This window comes from Salvelinus sp. IW2-2015, linkage group LG20 (assembly GCF_002910315.2).
Source record: "Salvelinus sp. IW2-2015 linkage group LG20, ASM291031v2, whole genome shotgun sequence".
Lineage (NCBI taxonomy): Eukaryota > Metazoa > Chordata > Actinopteri > Salmoniformes > Salmonidae > Salvelinus > Salvelinus sp. IW2-2015.
Window position 1 is genome coordinate 2,997,200 of NC_036860.1, and position 23,289 is coordinate 3,020,488.

At 48.3% G+C, this 23,289-nt stretch overlaps 1 protein-coding gene across 1 annotated transcript; it reads right to left on the minus strand.

Annotated features, from left to right (window-relative positions):
* Window positions 1–225: 225 nt before the first annotated feature.
* znf827 (zinc finger protein 827) lies at window positions 226–23,029 on the minus strand. Its single transcript, XM_024013351.2, has 6 exons — window positions 22,934–23,029; window positions 22,759–22,772; window positions 20,150–21,555; window positions 13,829–14,004; window positions 12,828–13,329; window positions 226–619 (listed from the first exon to the last, which is right to left on the minus strand). The coding sequence occupies exons 1-6, from the start codon at window positions 23,027–23,029 to the stop codon at window positions 252–254; spliced, it is 2,562 nt and encodes an 853-aa protein (XP_023869119.2). The 3' UTR covers window positions 226–251.
* Window positions 23,030–23,289: the final 260 nt, after the last annotated feature.

The window sequence follows — 23,289 nt, forward strand, 5'->3', positions numbered from 1 at the left end:
TTTCACTGCAATCTCCAGATCAACATGGGTGAATTATATACTCAGATGTGCGAGATCACTAAGTAGAGTTTTAAAAGACTTGCACGCCTTGTCAGTACATAGGTCAAGTTAAGGTTTGTGGAGCTCATTTGAATTCAATCCAATCTCTACTTTCACTATCCTATATAGAGAAACATCAACTATGTTCTAATTATTTTTTATGATAAAATTGGCTGTGAATGTGTGTATTGTGCTGTCAAAAAACATAACTTCTAACCTGGAACACACACACACAAAATACCTCCCCCCAACCCACACACACAGCCCATTACCTTACCTGATAGCTTCATCAGCAGCTCCGACGCCACCTTGAAGTTGATGTCCTGGCTGAGGAGACTGTTCTTGTTCCCCATGGGGCTTCCCTCCCGTCTCTTCAGGGTCCCCCTGTGGCTCCCACTGTCTGCTGTGACCTCGGCTGGCCCTGTGGCCCCCAACGCCGCGCCCTGCTCCTGGTAGAAGGAGGAGTAGCTGGGCTGGCTCCGGGGGCTCCTCCGCACCTCTTCCTCCTCTTCCTCTGCCTGGGGTTCCTGCTTCAGATGGAAGGACTGTGGAGCCTTCAGGGCTTCCTTCTGGTTGGCCGCTATACAGAGAGAGAAAGGGGGGAGAGGGTTAGAGAAAGAGGGGGAGGGGTTAGAGAGAGCGAGAGCGGGTTAGAGTGAGCGAGAGCGGGGGAGAGAGAGAGTTAGAGGATAGCGAGAAGGTTGGAGAGGAGGAAAAGGTGAGAAGGAGAGAGGGGAAGAGGACAAATGAAAGAGGAGAGAGGGGAAGAGGTAGAGAGAAAAGGGAGAGAGTAGAGCCAGATTGGTGAGAGAGGTGAGGGTCAAGAGGAATGAGAGGGACGACGAGGACAGAGAGAGGGTAGACAGAGAGAGGGTTGAGGAGGGTTGTGTGTGAGAGATCCTCAACTATTTGTGGAATGATACAGTGTGGACTGTGGCAGAAGAGCAGGGTTCAACTGGGGTTTTCTCCATGTGACAGTTGATCACATAAACCCAACAATAACATAACGCTGGTCACATGGCACAACACGTGGCCGTGTGTCTGCATTCTACTGTCTTCTGTGTTCTTAGTTTGTACCTCAAACCACACACACACACACAAAGTCACACAGGAACATAGTCACACTGACCATTAACATGTGTGAGAGAGAGAGCCGATCAGATTGAGGATGAGAGTAGGTTTTGTAAGCGTTCTGTTATTTAGAGAGAGAACTAAAAGTCCCTGGTCTGGACCACCAGTGAACAGTGAATCCTAGGATCCTGGAGCACAGTGGGCCAGCACAGATGGTAGGACCTAATGACTGACTCTCTCACTCTGTCCAGGTCCGCAGGGATCTCTAACCACATCCACTCTCTTCTCTCTCCATCTTTATTTCTCACACACACACACACACAAAAAAGCCATTGAGTTAAGTTAGGCTTGCTAATACACAGATAATAATGAAACTAAATATTATCTGCAGAGTCTAGATACACTTTGGCGTGTGTGTGTGTGTGTGTGTGTGTGTGTGTGTGTGTGTGTGTGTGTGTGTGTGGTGTGTGTGTGTGTGTGTGTGTGTGTGTATATATATATTATATATATGTGTATATATATATATATGTGTGTGTGTGTGTTTGTAGGGAACTGGGTCACATCTATCCCGCCTTAGATGAATAATTAATAAATAGACATGGAGCAACTTCTGATCTCCGCCAAGAAAACAGAGACGACGGTGCCTCAACGCTTTGTGGTGATGGTTCTCTTACTCTGTCTCTCACTGCTCTCTCTCACACACACACACACTTGGGTCTGTTATCACTCTTGGGCCGACGGCTGTCCCGTTTCCTCCGGCCCCACTATAGATCCGCTCCCCTGCTCACCCCCCTCACCTGCTCCTCACTCACCCCATCTCACCCTCTCCTCACCCCTACCGTCACACCTAACATCTCCGGCCTCCACAGGCTGCCGCGGGGCCACCCCCCCCCCGCCCGTGCCATAAATCTGCGGCCGCTCCGGCCATCTGATTAATGATGATGCACGCCGGAGGACAGAGGGCTCAGGTAAGGGAGGACAGGAGCCACACTGGCAGAACTCCCTGTGGGTGGACCTGCTAGACCTAAACCGCCCATGCTGTGCCACTGGGCTGTGCTGGTGGAGGCTGGTAGTAGGGGGGGGTTGCGTGAGGCCTAGTGGGAGGCCTGCGAAAGGGGACAGTGACTTTCACGTCAAGGGGTTAGGGGGCGGCAGCACCACCAGCTGGAAATGTCACACTGTCAGATGTCAGCGGGCAGGCTCGATGGTGGAGTGTGTGTGTGTGTGTCGGATGTCAGACGGGCAGGCTAAGTATAACCTGGTCAGCACCTGGAGGACGTCCTCTAATTAGGAGTGTGTTCAGGCCGTGTTGGATAGACAGGGACAGCACGCTTCACTGTGGCCCTGGCGAGGCTACACACACACACACACCAACTCTATTACAGACGACTTGCGCACACACACACACACACACCCCTCGACGGTACTCCGCTGGAATAAAAACAACCCTCAAGACGCAGTGGACGCGGTGCTTACACACACAAAGTCACTCCACTACAATGACCTTTCTGTAGGCCCTATAAAGCATCGTTTTCAATCTCCCAATCTGAGTTACGAGACACTCATTATTTAGTACCCAAAATGTGACGTTTTATATTCTCTCAGTCGGGAACTCAAGTAACACAAAAAACACACAAGTGTACATATCTTACCAGCTGCGTTTTCCCTGCAGGATCTAACCCATGACGCTGACATTGCTAGAGCCACGCTCTTACCAACTGAGCCACACAGGATGCTGCTGCACTACTGATGCTGCTGCTATATGATAAACTGATGCTGCTACTACATGCTACTACTGATGCTGCTACTAGACTAGACCGATGCTGCTACTACGACTGATGCTACTAATGCTACTACTGCTGCTGCTACTATGACTACGACTGATGCTACTACTGCTGCTGCTACTACTGATGCTGCTACTATGACTACGACGATGCTGCTACTACTGCTGCTGCTACTACTGATGCTGCTACTATGACTCGACCGATGCTGCTACTACTGCTGCTGCTACTATGACTACGACTGATGCTGCTGCTACTATGACTACTACTGATGCTGCTATGCACCGATGCTGCTACTACTGCTCTGCTACTACTGATGCTGCTACTATGACTACGACCGATGCTGCTACTACTGCTGCTGCTACTATACTACGACTGATGCTGCTGCTACTATGACTACGACTGATGCTGCTACTACTACTGCTGCTGCTGCTATGACTACGACTGATGCTGCTGCTACTATGACTACGACTGATGCTGCTGCTACTATGACTACGACTGATGCTGCTACTACTATGCTGCTGCTGCTGCTATGACTACGACTATGCTGCTACTATGACTACGACTGCTGCTGCTACTACTGCTGCTGCTACTATGACTGATGCTGCACTACTACTGCTACTACTGATGCTGCTACTATGACTACACGTGCTGTGCTACTACTACTGCTGCTGCTACTACTATGCTGCTGCTACTACTGCTACTATGACTGATGCTGCTACTACTGCTACTACTGATGCTGCTACTATGACTACTACTATACTACTCTACTACTACTGCTACTATGACTACGACTGATGCTGCTACTACTGATGCTGCTACTACTGCTGCTACTACTATGACTGATGCTGCTACGATGACTACGACTGATGCTGCTACTACTGCTGCTGCTACTACTATGACTACGACTGATGCTGCTACCATGACTACGACTGATGCTGCTACTACTACTGCTGCTATGACTACGACTGATGCTGCTACTACCGATGCTGCTACTACTACTGATGCTGGTACTATGACTACAACTGCTGCTGCTGCTACTACTGCTGCTGCTACTATGACTACGACTGATGCTGCTACTAGTGCTGCTGCTACTACTGATGCTACTACTACTGCTGCTGCTGCTACTATGACTACGACGACTACTACTGCTACGACGACTACTAGCTACGACTGCTGCGCTGCCTGCTACTACGACTGCTGCTACTACTACTACTCGCTGCTGCTACTACTACTGCTGCTACTACTACTGCTGCTACTACTACTACGTGCTACTACTACTATTACGATTCTGCTGCTACTAGCTGCTGCTACTACTACTACTACGACTGCTGCTGCTACTACTACTACCACTACGACTGCTGCTGCTACTACGACTGCTACTACTATGACTGCTGCTTACTGCTACTGCTACTACTGCTGCTACTATATTGCTACTACTACTACGACGACTGCTGCTACTGCTACGACTGCTGCTACTACGACTGCTGCTATCACTAGACTGCTGCTATTACTACGACTGCTGCTATTTACTACGATGCTGCTATTACTACGGACTGCTGCTATTACTAATTGCTATTTTACGACTGCTGCTATTACTACGACTGCTGCTACTACTACTACTACTGCTGCCACTACGACTGCGGCTACGACTGCTGCTATGACGACTGCTGCTGCTGCTAACGACTGCTGCTGCTACTACTACGATGATACTACTTCTACGACGACTACTACTGCACTACTGCGACTGCTGCTACTACTAACTACTTGCTACTACTACTACGACTGCTGCTACTACTACTTGACTGCTACTACTACTGACTACGACTGCTGCTACTACTACTATGACTGCTACTACTACTGCTACTACGACTGCTGCTGCGACTGCTGCTGCTACTACTAGCGACTGCTGCTACTACTACTGCTGCTACTCACGACTGCTGCAACTGCTGTACTACGACGACTACTACTGCTATGACGACTGCTGCTGCTAGTACTGCGACTGCTGCTACTACTACTACTACGACTGCTGCTACTACTACTACGACTGCTGCTACTACTACTACGACTACTGCTACTACTGCTACTGCTACTACTGCTACTACCATGACTGCTGCTACTACTACTACTATACTACTACGACTGCTGCTACTACTACTACTACTACGAATGCTGCTGCTGCTACTACTATGCTACTACTGCTGCTACTACTACGACTGCTGCTACAACTGCTGCTACTACTGCTGGCTGCTACTACTACTGCTACTACGACTGCTGCTGCGACTGCTGCTACTACTACGCTGCTGCTACTTTACTACTGCTGCTGCTCTACGACTGCTGCAACTGCTTATGACTGCTGCTACTTACTACTGCTGCTACTACTGCTACTACCATGACTGCCTGCTACTACTACTACTACTACTACTGCTGCTACTACTACTACTACTACGACTGCTGCTGCTGCTACTACTATTGCTACTACTGCTGCACTACTAACTACGACTGCTGCTACTACTACGACTGCTGCTACTACTACTGCTACTATTGCGACTGTGCTACTACTAGACTGCTGCAACTGCTGCTAATGACTGCTGCTACTACGACTGCTGCTACTACTACTACTACTACTGCTGCTACTACTACGACTGCTGCTATTACTATGACTGCTGCTATGACGATGCTCCTACTACTGCTATGACGACTGCTGCTGCTACTACGACTGCTGCTACTGCTACTACTGCTACTATACGACTGCTGCTAACTATCGATGTCTACGATGACTGCTGCTGCTACGATGACTGCTACTGCTACATCCACAACTACTACATCACAACTATTACTACTGCTACTACTACTGTATCCACGACTACTGCTACTACTACATCCACGACTACTACTGCTGCTACTACTACAGCTACTACTCAGACTATTACTAATGCTGCTACTACTACTACTACTGCTACTACATCCAGACTATTATACACATCCACGACTATTACTACTGCTACTACATCCACGACTACTACTGCTGCTATACTACTACAGCTACTACATCCACGACTATTACTACTGCTGTGCTACTAATCCACGTATTATACAATCCACGACTATTACTACTGCTGCTACTACTACTCTACTGCTACATCCACAACTATTACTACACATCCACGACTTACTACTGCTATACTCAGACTACTGCTGCTGCTACTACAGCTACTACTCCACGACTATTATATGCTGCTATACTACTGCTACATCCACGACTATATCTGCACATCACGACTATTACTACTGCTACTACTACTACTACTAGCTACATCACGACTATTACTATGTTACTACATCCAGACTACTACTGCTGCTCTACTACAGTACTACATTCACGACTATTACTCTGCTGCTACTACTATTACTACTGCTGCTACATCCACGACTATTACTACTGCTGCTACTACTACATACTACTGCTACATCCACGACTATTACTACACATCCACGACTATTACTACTGCTACTACTGCTACTATTACTACACATCCACGACTATTACTACTGCTACTCTACTACTACTACTGCTACATCCACGACTACTTATTACTGCTACATCCACGACTACTATGCTACTACTACAATGCTACATCCACGACTATTACTACTGCATACTACATACGACTCTACTGCTACTACTATACTACTACTGCTAACTCCGACTATTACTACTGCTACTACATCCACGACTACTGCTGCTGCTACTACTATACACTGCTACTATACTACACATCCGACTATTACTACTGTTATACTCACGACTATCTGCTGCTACTACTATACACATCACGACTTATACTGCTACTATCTATCACGACTATTTACTATAACATGCTATATATGCTACTACATCCACGACTATTACTACTGCTACTACATCCACGCTACTACTACTGCTACTACTATCTTACACTAACTCCAGATATTACTACTATTACTACACATCCAGAGACTATTACTACTGCTACTACATCCACGACTACTACTACTGCTACTACTACTACTATTGCTGCTGCTACCACCACCAATACACAGTTTAAGCTGTTATTCATGGTGATATGGTGCCTAGGTTTATTCCACCACAGAAAATTACAGAAGTCGAATTACAGTACTTCCCCTCTGCACACGCTTTAGCACTCTGTAGCACGTCAACTTCCCCCCGAATGCTGTCGGTGTTTAGGTCAGAGTTGAGGAAATAACAACAGCCATCCTTGGGTGACTGGGTGATGTGATGAGTAGCTTTCTGCCTGGCCTGGTCTGAGTGAATAAAGATGTAACCCATCTCTGCCGCCAGTGTAGCAGGCGAGGGCACCTCGTCAGTGGCAGCCTCCTGTGTGTAGTAGAGGTTCCTTCCTGGCCCGAGTGAATGAATATGTATCCCATTCTGCCGCAGTGTAGCAGGTCTGCGGCAGCCCGTGTCGTGAGTAGCAGTTTTACTGTCTCTGGCTGAGAGGTGGACTATCAATCTCTGCTGCCTTCAATGTAGTGGTTCAGTGGCAGCTTCCCCATCGTGTGTAGTAGTAGTACACTAGGGTTCATCCATCTCTGTCTGTCTGTGGCCCAGGGGTGATGGTGCTATCAGCCCGTCTCTGTTATCACGCCCTGTTTGACATGCCACCAGCCAGCCAGCCGGACACTGCTCTCCCTCTCTTTTTTTTCTCTCTCTTTTTCACGCTCCACCTCAGACTCTGCTTCTTTGTTCTTTTGTCCCTTTTTTACTCCTCCTGCTGTTTATTTTTGCTCTCCCTCTCCCCTCCCTTGCCTCTCCCCTCCCTTTGCCTCTCCCTCTCCCTTGCCTCTCCCTTTCCTCTACCTTGCCTCTCCTTCTACTTTTCCCTCTTCCCTCTACTTTCTCTCCTCCTACTTTCCTCCCCTCCTTACTTCCCCTCTCCTCCTACCTTTCCTCTCCCCTCCTACCTTCCTCTCCCCCTCCTACCTTTCTCTCCCCTCCTACCTTTCCCTCTCCCCCCCTCCTACTTTCCTCTCCCCTCTACCTTTCCTCTACCTTCCTCTACTTTCCCTCTACCTTTCCTCTACCTTTCCTCTACCTTCCCTCTACCTTTCCCTCCTACCTTTCCCTCCTACTTCCTCTACCCTCTTTACCATTGTCTCTTCCTCTCCAGCACACTTCTTCTCTCGCTCAATCGCTCTTGCAGACGCTTGTCCAATGCGCCTCACCTCTCGCTCCGCGGCCGGGCCTGCCGTCAAATAACTTCATTAGCTTTCCACCTCTGTCACGCTGGCCTGCTCCCCCTCTAACAACTGGCTCCTGTTTTCTCCAGGAGCAGAGGGGAAAGAGATGGCTGCTGGGCTAGTGTCTGCGCGCACGCACGCACGCACGCACGCACGCACGCACGCACGCACGCACACACACACACACACACACAAACAATGGGCAGGCAGGTGGAGTGGAGGGCAGCAACAATAGCTGACAGCGTGTATACTGAGCTGGACAGAGTAGTGTAGATACTGAGGGCTGACAGCAGAGAGGATGGACCAGAGGTCACATATGAGAAGTGTTGACTGACTGGCTGGCTGACTCTGTTCATGTGTAGTGGTCGAGAGGAAAATACATTATTGAGAAGAGGTTGTAYCATGTTGTGTCTGCCCACCCCGACAGGTGTTGTCAGATGAATCTTGAAAACAATATTTGAATGAGAGAATAGGTGACTGGATATCTTACAGTATATTATGTAGACATATTGGTTGGGTATAAAACGTGTGAACGCACAAGCACACTCGCACACAGACAAACACACACTACATCACTAAGATACTCCAACTGCATCAAACACTGCATCCAACACTTTCMCTCTTTTTCTCTCTCTTTCACTCTCTCTCTCTCCTCTGAGATAAATAAGACACCCTCAGCACCAACGACACTTCCTCCCACAAGCCCCTGCTTCAACGGCGTGCCAATTATTCACACCCGGCCCGGGGTCACACTCGCTGGGGTCCGCCATTATTACCCGTCTGAGGGGTCCTGCGAGTAACGTCCTAACCGGGCACCATCCACGCATTTCAAAGTACCTCCGCGGACTTTCAACTTTCCCCTCTCAAATCAGAATGTGTCAGAGTTGCCGTGCGGGGGAGAAATCAAAGGGGATTGGTCGTAACACCCAGAGGATAATCAGGGCAGCCTAAAAAATGATGAGGTCAGAGGRCAGAGAGAGTTCACTGGCTTCTTTATGCCTGGGGAACTCAGTCAGCTCCTACTCGCCCTCTTTTTCTCTCTCCTTTGCCGTCTGTCACTTTATCAGTTCAAGTCAATTCAAGGGGCTTTATTGGCATGAGAAACATATGTTAACATTGCCAACGCATGTGAAGTAGATAATATACAAAAGTGAAATAAACAAAAATGAACAGCAAACATTACACTCAGACGTTCCAAAATAATAAAATACATTTCAAATGTCATATTATGRCTATATACAGTGTTGTAACGATGTGGAAATAGTAGAAGTACTAAAGGGAATGTAAATAAACATAAATATGGGTTGTATTTACAATGGTGTTTGTTCTTCACTGGTTGCCCTTTTCTTGTGGCAACAGGTCACAAATCTTGTTGCTGTGATGGCACACTGTGGTATTTCACCTAGTAGATTTGAGAGTTTATCAAAATTTGATTTGTTTTCAAATTCTTTGTGGATCTGTGTAATCGGAGGGAAATATGTGTCTCTAATATGGTCATTTGGCAGGAGGCTGGCAGGAGGTTAGGAAGTGCAGCTCAGTTTCCACCTCAGTTTGTGGGCAGTGTGCACACAGCCTGTCTTCTCTTGAGAGCCAGGTCTGCCTACGGCGGCCTTTCTCAATAGCAAGGCTATGATCTCTCCCTCTGTCTTTTTATCCACCCCCCTTCCTTCTCTCGCATCCTCCACGCTCTCCCTTTCTGTTCTTCCACCGCCCCGTCTTCAGCCCTCTCTCTCCTCTCCACCGCTCTCTCTTACAGCCTTCTCTCCATCCTCCACCCCCTCTCCCTCTACAGCCTTCTCTCCATCCTCACCCCTCTCCTCTCTCTTACAGCCCTTCTCTCCTCCTCCACCCCTCCCCTCTTACAGCCCTCCTCTCCATCATCCACCACTCTCCCACACAGCCCTTCTCTCCATCCTCCACCGCTCTCCCTATCTTACAGCCCTTCTGTCCATCCTAACACCTCTCTCTTACAGCCCTCTCTCCATCCTACACCTCTCTCTCTCTTACAGCCCTTCTTCCATCCTACCTCCTCTCTCCTCTCTTACAGCCCTTCTCTCCGTCCTCCACCTCTCTCTTACAGCCCTTCTGTCCATCCTAATACTCTCCTCTCTTACAGCCCTTCTGTCCATCCTACACTCCTCTCTCTCTTACAGCCCTTCTGTCCATCCATACACCCTCTCTCTTCTCTTACAGCCCTTCTCTCCATCCTACACCTCTCTCTCTCTTACAGCCCTTCTGTCTACCTACACTCTCTCTCTCTTACAGCCCTTCTGTCCATCCTCACCCTCTCTCTCTTACACGCTTCCTCTCCATCCTACACCCTCTCTCTCTCTTACAGCCTTCTCTCACTCTACCACCTCTCTCTTCTCTACAGCCTTCTCTCCATCCTACACCTCTCTCTCTTACAGCCCTTCTCTCATCCTACCTCTCCTCTCTTACAGCCCTTCTCTCCATCCTACACCTCTCTCTCTCTTACAGCCCTTCTCTCCATCCTACACCTCCTCTCTCTTACAGCCCTTCTCTCCATCCTACACCTCTCTTTCTCTACAGCCCTTCTCTCCATCCTACACCTCTCTCTCTCTTACAGCCTTTCTCTCCATCCTACACCTCTCTCTCTCTTACAGCCCTTCTGTCCATCCTAACCTCTCTCTCTCTTACAGCCCTTCTCTCCATCCTACACTCTCTCTCTCTCTTACAGCCCTTCTCTCTCCTCCACCTCTCTCTCTCTTACAGCCCTTCTCTCCATCCTCCACCTCTTCCCTCTCTTACAGCCCTTCTCTCCGTCCTCCACCTCTCTCTCTCTTACAGCCCTTCTCTCCATCCTACACCTCTCTCTCTCTCTTACAGCCCTTCTCTCCGTCTCCCACCCTCTCTCTCTTACGCCCTTCTCTCCATCCTCACCTCTTCCTCTCTTACAGCCCTTCTCTCCGTCCTCCACCTCTCTCTCTCTTACAGCCCTTCTGTCCATCCTACACCTCTCTCTTCTTACAGCCCTTCTCTCCATCCTAACCTCTCTCTTCTCTTACGCCCTTCTGTCCATCCACACTCTCCTCCTCTTCTTACAGCCCTTCTCTCCATCCTACACTCTCTCTCTCTTACAGCCCTTCTCTCCGTCCTCACCTCTCTCTCTTCTTACAGCCCTTCTCTCCATCCTCCACCTCTTCCCTCTCTTACAGCCCTTCTGTCCATCCTACACCTCTCTCTCTCTTACAGCCCTTCTGTCCATCCTACACCTCTCTCTTACAGCCCTTCTGTCCATCCTACACCTCTCTCTCTCTTACAGCCCTTCTCTCCATCCTCCACCTCTTCCCTCTCTTACAGCCCTTCTGTTCATCCTCCACCTCTTCCCTCTCACAGCCTCTCCCTCCATCATCCACCCCCCCCTCTCTCTTTTACCAGCCCCCTTGTGGGATTGAGACAGGCACTGTGACAGCAGTGGTAAATCAGGAGATGAGCTGCCGCATGTACGCACTCAATCGCTCTTGGCAGGGAGGTCAAAAGAAAGAGTCCCGAGGTTCCCCTGAGAAGAAGCTTTACCTCTCCACCATCCCTTTCTCCTCCTCTCTCCCCTCCCTGTCTGCTATATGGCCCAGCAAAGAGTGCAAAAGATCTGAGTAAAGCTTTGGGCCAAACCCCCCCCTTCTCTTTTTTACCAACCGTGCTCAGAGATGATCATGAAAGCCCTCGGTAATCAAAAGGACCAGTATTCTATTAAAACATCATCGTTATCTCTAACATCACTCAAGTCCACTACTATCCGCTCCTTAAAAACAAAAGTGTGTCCTCCCATCTTTCAAATTCCCTCCGGTACTGCATGAATGACGCCGCCCTTGAACTAAGATGTCCGCCGCCCGTCCGCCACTCTACACTGGGCTGACATTGTGAGAGYAGACGCCATCTTGGCTCCATCTCCTCTGGGACTTTCCTGGCTTGATTGCGAAGTCTGGGAGTGAAGTGCGACTGGCACCCGGGGGGCACCGGCGCGGAGCCGAACCGGAGGGGGAGGGGTTAACTAAGCCTGCCCAGACTCTCCGCGACGCACATCGCACGGCGCATCCTAGCCAGGGTCACGGAGCAGAAGTTAAGGGCGCTAATCATTTCAAATTATGAATTCTTCTTAATTTATGAATTATGCATACATTTTTAATTAATCTAATGTTGCGAGGGTTTTTCCCCCCCTCCTCCCCCATCCCTTGTCCCTCTCCTCCTCCCGCATCCCTCGTTCAGGAGATCTCAATCTAATTAGCTGGCATTAGGAGTTAGAGTGGCAGCCTCAACCCCGACCTTGGCACCCAACCTCGGGCACACCTTTCCCCATCAATCTTCAGCCATTGTCTCAAAGTAACTGATCCTTTGCCATCGTCACAACACGGTGGAATGCATCTCAACAAGCCTGATATAATACCTAGCGTTATTCTGGCTAACGATAGCGTGTTTGTTGTTGATGAGGTTATTGGAGAGGCAAAACGGGGTGTTGGGGTTATTGGATTGATGAGTTGACGTTCATTGACATTCATGACGAAACCCTAAGAAATATGCTAAGACGGTCAAAAATCCTGAAATGGCCATCAAAAGTTGCCCACCAGTCTAACACCTACATAAACCTTTTGTGAAATCTCTTCAGTGATGAATAGGTGTTGGACTGGGTGGCCGTTAGTGAGTGTTGTTATTGARGMGTGTTGCTGTCATGGTTACCTGAGAGCTTCATGAGCAGGTCGGTGGCTGTCTTGGTGGTGATGTCCGGGCTGAAGAGGGACGCCGCCGTTGGACCTCCACCAGGACTGGACCGCACCCCCAAGCCGACTCCCCCCATAGAGAGGTCCAGGGAGTTGCCACTGCTKCCAGGCCGCTCCCGCTCCCTGTCCCTGCAAAGGGTGAAGGGCGACAGCACCGACAGCTCCCTCTCCTGGGGCTCTTCTTTTATATAGACGTGGTGGTTAGAGACTCCAGGGGAGCTCTGGTTCCCTGCGTCTGACTGGAGAGGGGACTCCCCGGGGTTGTAATCACCCATGAGTGACCCCTCGCCCTCTGTGTCCGTGGTGGCCTCTTCCTTGACCTTGACCCCGTCGGAGGCGGACCCGGAGCGGGGGAAGTGCTGGTGGCAGCGCATGTGGAGCTTGAGGCTGAAGTGGCGCGAGGAGGTGAAAGGGCAAAGTTCGCACTGGAACGTCTCGCCCCGGTCCTGATGCTGGTGGACCTGGGATACAGGGATAGGATGAGTGGTGGGGGTACCGCCGCATTGTCACGGCAACAACAGTCAAAGCAATGATGCTCATTTGAGGACAAGACACTGAAAATTTGCCTAAYGTACAATAGAGCAATGCATCGGCGTGTTGTCCATTCAACGTGTGTCAATGTTTCGGGCTAATTGTATCTGTCCTTATGCAAATAAATAATTGAAATAAAATGAGTAAAAGAGATTAAATAAGAGCGTAAAACAMTAAGGATTCCCTCAACACCTGGAGCTTCTCGCTCTTGTTAAAACCCCCTGTAGCTTTGGTCTACTAACTACAGTATAATTTGAGGCACGTTACCCCGCTACACTAGAGGTGACTGACTAGAGTGTGCACCTCCCTTCCTTTGAGCCATTAGTAGCATTAGCACCACTTCCACAATTACGACCTCAGGGGATGGATAGCACGATGAGGTTACAGGTCAAAGGTCAAAGGAGGCATCACAGGCTCCCATCATCTCACCTTCATGTGGGACTTGAGATTGTCTTTGCGGGCACAGCGAAAGGGGCACAGGGGACACTGGTGACTCTTCAGGCCGGTGTGGATCACCATGTGTCTCTTCCAGTAGCTCTTCCTCTTGATGACCAGGCCACACACCGGACACTGGAACGGCTTCCCTCCGTCCTCCCCTGGGGAACCTGGGAGAGTAGAGGAAAAAGAGGGGATGAGACATTTATTTCACCTTTATTTAACCAGGGAGTTCCAGTGAGGTCAGGATAATTATTTACCAAGGTATACCTGGCTGAGAAGGGCAGCTCAGTAAAAAMACAAGTAATTTAGTGCATACAGTCCCCTGAACAAATACTTAAGCAATGCATCATTCCTTCCTCGTTTGCTTGATGTCAGTACACCTATCCGAACTATAAGTGACTGMTAAGGTGTAAGTAAGGTTTCCACTTTATAGCTTTCCCCAATCCAGCCCATGTCAGATCTGTGATTACTTCAAGGAAGAAAAGAAGGAAGCTAGGAAGGTGAAGGATACATTTCTGAAGTATTGGAACAGGTCCATTTCTCGAGCTGGGAATTGCTTGGGACTTCACCACACGTTATTATCACGATACTAAGGTGCCGATACGATATGCATTACGATTCTCACCATTCTATATGTATTGCGATTCCATACACTGCAGTTTTATTGCGATTTGATGTTCCAAACATATTGCTCACCATATGTCTGCTGCAGAGAGACAAGAGAGAGAGCCATGAGAACACGAGTCTTGATCAGTCAGGAAAATAAAAGTGCTGAAAACATCTTGGCTCCCTATTTAAAWAGAAGATGGAGAACAAGCTATAGGATCAAAAATACGTTAGTTATGGCGCAGGTACAGCCGACTAGCGCTAGCTAACACTACCTGGATTTTATTAAAACAAATCTATACAATATCGTCCAAAAATAATATTGCGATATGCAACTATCGATCCCCCCCCCATCACTAGTCCATTTCTTCCTTTCCAGAGAGGCGTTATGGACTATGGAGCCTCTCTAAGGTTACTGACTTTGTCACTCTTCCCACACCTCTACTAGGTGAGACACGACCTCTAGACACCTCAAGCTGAGAACGTTCAACAAAGCCTGCTGTGCGTCTGCGAACAAAATAAGTCAAACTCAAGGATGTTTTATTATCTCGATTATTGTTGTTGGCTTCATTTCCGGCCTCTATTACGCCGTTTAATTGGGCTTATTAGGACGCGGCATGATTGCATTACAAATTCACCACGGGCCTGTCATCGATGGCTTCATAAGTATTCTCCTCCTGTTCCTTGGAAAACATCTGGTAATCAGTGTTTGGTGAAATTACCGCGCTCAGCCATTCATTGACTGGGGGGGTTTTTTTGTAAAAAACAATCCCTTTCGAGAAAAAAGAAAAAAAAACTGGCTATTTGCAACAATAAACGCCATCTGCGGCCAACACCGACTGGAGCGAGGAGAGAAGAGAGGGGGAGGAGAGAGAGGGGGGAGGAGAGAGAGGAGAGAAGAGAAGATAACCGTGGACTCCTTGCTCATTGGAGAGTGTAGGGGAAGAGGTGGAAGATGGAAGGCGTTTAACTGGCAGATCGTCAGATAACAGATTATCTCTCTCTCTAGGGGCAATCAGGATCAATTATCAAGAAATGTCTAAACTATGTAGAATTACACAGATTTATGTAAGACTAATATAGGCTAAATGTGTAACAATTTCATACTAGACCAGCCAACTGCAATAAAACACAACAAAACAATCAATAACCAAGGCATGTTTTTTTGTCTGGCCACCAGACAAGTAACTGCATTTGTACAGCATTACCGCGACCTTGACGGCTGCAGGTTACCGCGCGACAACCTTTTTTAACATGCAGATCACAGAATATTACATTGACTGCCTCTCTCCCTCTCTCGTCTCAAGTCAATTTGATCCAGCCATTTTAGATTTGGCTTAAGGGTTACGACACAATCCTTAAAAGTGCCCATCCATCTACCCTGGAACACACTCCACAGTTCTCCCTAAAGGCCTGCTCATTTTGAGAGAGGAGAGACAGGAGAGTGTGTGTGTGTGTGTGTGTGTTGTGTGTGTGGTGTGTGTGTGTGTGTGTGTGGTGTGTGTTGTGTGTGTGTGTTGTGTGTGTTGTGTGTGTGTGTGTGTGTGTGTTGTGTGTGTGTGTGTGTGTTGTGTGTGTGTGTGTGTGTGTGTGTGTGTGTGTGTGTATTGTATTTATTAAGGATCCCCGTTAGTTACCTTCTCGGGGTCCAGCAACTTAAGGCAGTTATATACAATTATAAATATTACATGACATTACATTTCACAACCATTAAGTGTGTCCTCAAGCCACTACTCTACTACCACATATCTACAACCACAAACTCTATGTATACATGTGTGAGAGTGCGTGAGTTAGCATGTGTCTGTGCCTGTGTGTGTGTCTTCACAGTCCCTGCTGTTCTATAAGGTTTCATTGTATCTGATTCTACAGCTTGTGTCAGTTACCTGATTGTGGATTAGAGTTCATGTAGTCATGGCTCTGTGTGATACTGTGCGCCTCCCATAGTCTGTTCTGGACCTGCCCAGTGTAAACTGATGGGATTGTGTTTGGCTGGGAGTCTGCTGAATGCTGATCTGAGGACAGAGGAGAAGCGCCCTGACTGCAGACTCCTCTTGGCTCAACCTCCACCAGTCTGTACAGAGGTGACTGGTAAAGGGAGTTTGTTGGAGCCAGAAGCGTCTGCAGAACAGACACGGATGGACATGCTCGTTCCTACTGTGCTGAGAGCACACACCGCAGAGCCGAGCGCAATTGGTTTGGGTTGGACATCCTGCKAGGCCCACAGACCTTTTCCCAGACTCAGGCCAGACGGGGAGGGGGATTCTCTCTCTCTCCCCGTCTGGGAGCAAAAAATACATGAATAAAATAAATACAAACCTAGAAACCTCACCAAGAGATTTTAGCCGTTTTATAACGAGAGTCACAGGGACCAGGGTTTGAGTCCCAGTCAGGGTACCCTACAAATTATACAACGGGTGGGTCTAACCCTGAATGCTGATTGGTTAAAASCGCATTCCAGCCGGTGTCTATTCCACATGTTACCACCAGCTAAATCTATGACGTTAAAATGTCTATTTAGTCTGTTCCATCTGACTGCGCAATCCACTGTCTCATCAGCCCAGGCAGGGAAGTTATAAACTTAATCTCCACTACAAAAAGCATCTAGACATTATCTCACATTTCTTCTAGACTAACATTTAGTTCTCAACAGCAGAGATTTTTATAAACCTTACTGTCTCTCCGACATTTGCAACATTGTTTCAATATTCAAATTCGATCTCCATCTGTCCCATAGTAATGAACGTGTAGTGGTCGGGAGTCGGGACGAGAGAGAGAGGCAGGCAGCGTTTCTCAGCCAGTCTAAATCATTAATCAGCTGGCATCATTTTTATGGATGTATACAAAGAAAAGTAAATTTCAGCTTCTGGATGAAGTTTTGTGTTATCTGTGTTGTTGGCTAGCTCCTCTGAACAACAGTGTCCTGACGAGAGAGCACATTTTCTATGCCAGGTGAAATCGTGCCTCATTAGCTCATTGTTATGGATGCATCCAAATAAATGTCACTAGAAAACAGCTTAAACAAATGCAGCCACTGTTGTTATTCTGTCTGCACCGTTTGACGTGACTGTAAAGTTAGCCGTAGTTGGCTAGCTACGCAAGCAAGCGATAAGAATTTGCCACCAGTATGCCCACAATGCGCAATATTTAGAACGACACGCTGGGTCGCGTGCCATCGAGATACAGAACAAAAACTGAACGGACTGTCGGTCCGTGCCACTTAGATACAAACCAAAAGACTGAACGACTGCGTATCGGTGCATAGAATACGAAACAAAAAAGATCTGCAACGACTGGGCTCGCGGTGCAAGATACAGATACAAAAAGACTGAACGACTGGGTCGCGGCATAGTATTACAGACAAAAAACTGAACCGACTGGGCGCGTGCCTAGAACAGAACAAAAGACCTAACACGAACTGCGTCGCTGCCATAGATACAGAACAAAAAAAGCCTGAACGACTGGTCGCGTCATAGAACAGAACAAACAAGATCTGCAACTGACTTGGTCGCGTGCCATAATCACAGAACAAAAAGACTGCACGACGATAAGGATCGCGCACAGACACAAACAAAAGACTGAACGACTGGTCGCGTGGCATAACACGAGAACGAAAAAGACTGACGACTGGTCGCCGTCCTGACAACCGAAACAGAACGAATGAGCACCAGCCGGCTGTTGTAGCCAAACTCTAGACTTGTTTCGCGTACTATATATTGTGGAAGAGATGAAAAATAGTATATGAATAAATAAATCAAAATAACGTTGCTTTAATGTGAAAATTATGTCAACTCAATTATTATGAATATGTTGGTAACCGGTAACCCGTTGTATAAAGTGATAAAGGCCCTCGAAGCCCGGATGTTGGTAGGCATATATTGCCACGTTGCCGCCCGAGTCAAACCCTCCAATATATCCTCCAAACACCGGCCTGTTCAGGCATCATCACTTAATTAAACTAACATTGTTCCCGTGTTAAAATAGGCCCCATAGAAAGCAGTGAAGGCATAGTTCTCCATTGTTCATGATGATGTGCTAGTTGAAACCTATATATCATTCTACTAAAGTAATCAACCTATTCTTACTATATTGAACTGCTTCAGCTTCTATTCAGCTTGAAATCTCATGTACACACCTTCCACTACTATAAAAAATAAACTGATTGACAGCTGAAGGCAAGCACACACAATTTTCTTCAGGAAATGTACCTATTTTATTTATCATTTACTTTGCTTAGAGATCACTGCTGCCTCCCGCGGTGGGCGCAGTGCCATCTAGGGCACTGCATCAAGCAGGTGCTAGCTGCGCCACCAGAGTCTCTGGGTTCGCGCCCCAGGCCTCTGTCGCCAGCCCGGCCGCGACCGGGACGTCCGTGCCGGTCACGCACCACATTGCCATAGCGTCGGTCCGGGTAGGATAAGGGTTTGGTGCCGCGTAGCGCATATCCTTGTCTCATCGCGCGACCAGCGACTCCTGTGGCGGGCGGGCGCATGCCGCTAAGCGAGGGGAGCCCAGTGCCACGTGTTTCTCCGCACAACATCTGGTGCGGCTGGCTTCCGGGTTGGAGCGCGCGCTGTGTTAAGAAGCAGTGCGGCGTGGTTGGGTTGATGCTTCCGGAGGACGCATGGCTTTCGACCTTCGTCTCTCCCGAGGCCAGTACGTCGAATTGTAGCGATGAGACAAGATAAGTAATTACTAAAGCGAATTGATACCAACGAAAATTGCGGAGAGAAAAACGGAGAAATTATAAAAAAAAAAAAAAAAAAGAAAAGAGTTTCACTGAAGCTGACTACTGCTAGTTCGAAAGATCAGCGTATTAATCAAAGTTCTACAAAACAAGTTATTATAGCGGCATAGCTCCAAGAAGGCCTTACTACGTATTTGCATTTTACTGTTCGCGTTCACAGAATTATTATTTTTGCATTCGCCATGTTCGATTCACCCTGCGATTTGAAACCGAATCCCTACACTACCAATTGTGAGCCAAATCAATGCATTGTCACAAAAAAATGTTTAAAATAATTTATTTGAAAGAAAAATATAGTATATAGAATATGTTTTTAATGATGTGAAGTGGGGCATCGCTGAATCAGTAAATCAAATGTGTATGTCCTTAAAGGGAATATAAAGGATTCAAAATATGTAGAAAACATTTGCTTAGAGACCAGCTATAAATTCCATATAATAAGCAAAAGGCTGGAGAAATCTTGTAAACGATAGTTCCAAAACAAGTTGAAAACTGCAAGAGGATTTAATATCCGAGGGACAGTTCAGATGTGCAAGGTGAAATGAAACTGACAAACAACCTTGAAAAAGCAAGTGAAATAACTTGAGTTGAAATGCATTAAAAAAACTGCTCTGTTGCTGTTCAAACCTGGGAAGGTCTTCCACAACAGTTGCATTGCTTGTAGAAAACTTGCTAGAGGAAACAACACCTCTCTGCAGATCGCATGGATCGCGCCACATTGTTTGTCACAAGGATTATACATAGTTCTAGAAACGCTCACAGTGTCCCGAAACTTGTCACGACGACAAAACGTAGCTACATAATAATCTTGATAAACTACTGTACCAGTTTACCAAAACTGAAAAAAAGAAACTGAATGTAGCTCCGCTACTGTATATCCAAAAACTCACCATAAGGCTTATAGACAACAAATGCCACCTCAGGAAGAAATTGTGTAGGGTCAGGGTGGATTAGCCTACCTGCTTGGCTGCTGGGTTTGGCCCTTCCCTTAGGGGTGGAGGGMAGCAGCAGGTCCATGGTGCTCTGGGGCCCTGTGGGGGTCCCTGCCTTCTGGTTCCTGTCCAGCAGGGGCTTGATGTCCTCCTGGATGGCCCCTCCTCCTGCTGGGGCCTCCATCTTATCAGCAAGGAGGTTCCCTGCCGCCCGGGCTGCCACCTCCTTGAGGAGCGCAGCCGAGGAAGTCATAGAGACCAGGGAGAGGAAGGAGGAGCCGGGGGAGGGTTGGTGTTGGTGGTCTGATGATGAGGAGGTGGTCTGGGAGCGCTCGCTCACCTTCTTGGACAGGGCGGCTAGCGTGGAGCTGGCCGACTGAGGGCTGAAGGGGGAGGTGAAGGCATCGAAGCGTACCGAGTCGTCCGTTCCTCCCCGGCTCCCTCCTCCTCCTCCCAGGGTGGGTACGGTAGAGCAGGAGGATGATGAAGAGGAAGTAGACGAGGCCACTACGGTGGCGTTCTTGTCCTGTAAAACCGCGTTGGCTGCCGCTTTCAGTTTCTGGATGGCCGAGTCCGGTGATAGGCTGGACCCGCCGCTGGAGGCGGAACAACCCGCCGGGGGCCACTTCCCGTCACCGGCCACTCCCACCCACACAAAGCCAGCGCCGTTGCTCGGGGCGACCACCGWGGCGAAGGGGTCGCAGGGCTCCTGCTTGATGGTGGTGGTCGACATGGCAACAGAGGCGGGCGAGGCCGAAGCGGAGCCTCCACTGTTGTTGTTGTTGTTATTGGCTGCCAGTTTTCGGGCGAGGGCACTTAGCTGCTGAGCATGATGGGAGGAGGGGGAGAGGGTCAGGGCTGGAGCTAAGCCTATAGGGGGCGACTCTCCTCCCCCTCCTCTCACTCTCCCCAGARGATCCCCATCCAGCTTCAACGWCCCAGCCTCTAGGAGGCGCCGCAGGTTACTACTCAGGGGTTTCCCCAGGGCCTCGGAGGCAGCCTCTCCATAGAGCGAGGATACCACGGAGGAAAGGGTATCCTGGGCAGAGAACACCCCTCYGTCCACCCCCAGGCTCAGGAGCTCAAGGGAGGCCCGGTGGTGGTGGCTGTGGACAGGCGTAGGGCAGCCCCCCAGGGAGCTCTCGGTCGAGGTGTCGGGGTGTTCTGGAGGTCGGTCTGGGGAGGGGGTAGGGGAGGAGCCCCCGTGGAGGAACAGCTCATGGTCGTCATGGATGTCGCCGCTGTACGACGACTCGGAGCGCGTGTCGGAAGCATTCCCGTACCAGCCACCGCCGCCAACGCCGCCGTCGTCCTCCACGGGACAGCAGACCCCGTCGGGCCCACCCTCCTCGACGCTGTCCACATCTACAGGAGAGAAGAAGAGATGTATGGTGAGAGGAAAAGAGAGGAGGAAGGGATGATCATGATCAGACCTGAGGACAAACCAGGGTCATGTTCATTGGATCATAAACGGAGGGAAACGRGGAGGTGCTACCTGAACTTATCCAATATGAAAACACTTGTTTTAGCTTTTTCTGTTGCGCAATGTTTTACTACAGTGTTCCCTAATGAACATTACCCAGGAAAGGACTGGATTTTGTCATTAAAGAAACTCCAGATCTTAAGCACAAGAAATTTGTAACATATAGTAGGATTACTTATTTTTTTACAAAAATTGCGGGATGTAGCATATACCAAATTATGACGTAGTACACAATTTGATGACGGAGTACACAAAAAAAACGGGGAACACTTTAGGCTCGAGAACTAATTTCAAAAACTACTGGCAAAAATGATACAAAAGTTTGAGAGCGCATCCTTAAATGACAATCTAGGAGGCATTGACTTGAACAGCCTTGATTTGAGGGTTGACATTGTAAATCAACAAGTCAGCAGTCACCTGTCCCGTGGATTACAAAGTGAGCCAGACTACTACACAAACACTCATTCTGACGCCTCCTTATCACAAGTGCGCACCCTCAATTCTATTTACCAGCTAAGTACAAAGGGAACAGCCTATTCAAAATACCAAATAGACTTCGGTCCTCTCAGCAAGGGGTAACTCACTGCCTTGGCAATGACTGAAGAAAATCATAATAACACCGAAAATCCAAGGAGCTTTAATGCAACAAAATCCACCAGCTTTCCCCAAGCCTTTCTCTCAGCACTGAGAATCACCAGCAACGGTGGATAAAATAACTTGAATGATTTTTCAATCCTTTATTTTCAACATATATTTTTTTCCCAGGGTCAATTTTTTTCCTCCCAAGGAGTTTAGTAACGGGGTTACCATGACAACAGGACCTTCCGGGAGGCTAGACAGCAAAGATTAGGGTAATGGAGGTTACAGAGCCTGTTTAATATTCATGAGGATGCAGATACCACCAGGGAGCCAATAAGGATAGGGTTAAGGTCACCCAGGGTCATTAATATACACTTGGTGTATCAATATTCATAAGCAAAACATTACAGCTTGCCAGACAAGGGCGAACAAAAGAAAGTGAGTATTCCTGAAACATATTAACCCCTTTCCATAAGAATATGTCAGAAAGCAACAAGCCTGGGCTAAGAAAATGTCAAAACTTTACTGTACAGGGAGGAGGGGGGGACAGTAGAGGCTTCAACAACAAATAAACCCATTGAGCATCAACTGAAGAAAACAGAGAGCGAGAATAACAAAAAAAAAGGTCAAGGGAAGCCATGACACTGAGACACAATCTCTCCTCTCCACACACACACACACACACACGCACGTCATTTGAGCTCTCTTCTCTCTCCCTCTTGCTCACACACATCAAGGCTAGTCTTCACCTTGGCGACCCCGTCTAAGAACACTGGTGGGTTGCTCCTCTGTTTACAGGCAGAGGGGAAAGCGGTTGCCTCGGCAACCCCACCCGCAGGGGTCATTAGAGTCAGCTCACATCTGGTCTGGTCGTCACCGACTATGGGCCAGAGGTGACCGCAACCGTGGCCCGACCACCGCCCCTATCTGTACCAAGCGTACAATAGCATCAGCTACAAACCGTATAGCACACAAACTCAAAAAAACCAACACGACCCAGAAGGATAGCTAGATACATATCAACTTCCCCATCTCACCCACAACAACAGGCAAGTCCAAGGAAACAAATCAAAAACAAAAAAACATTCAGTACCTAGAGTGAAGC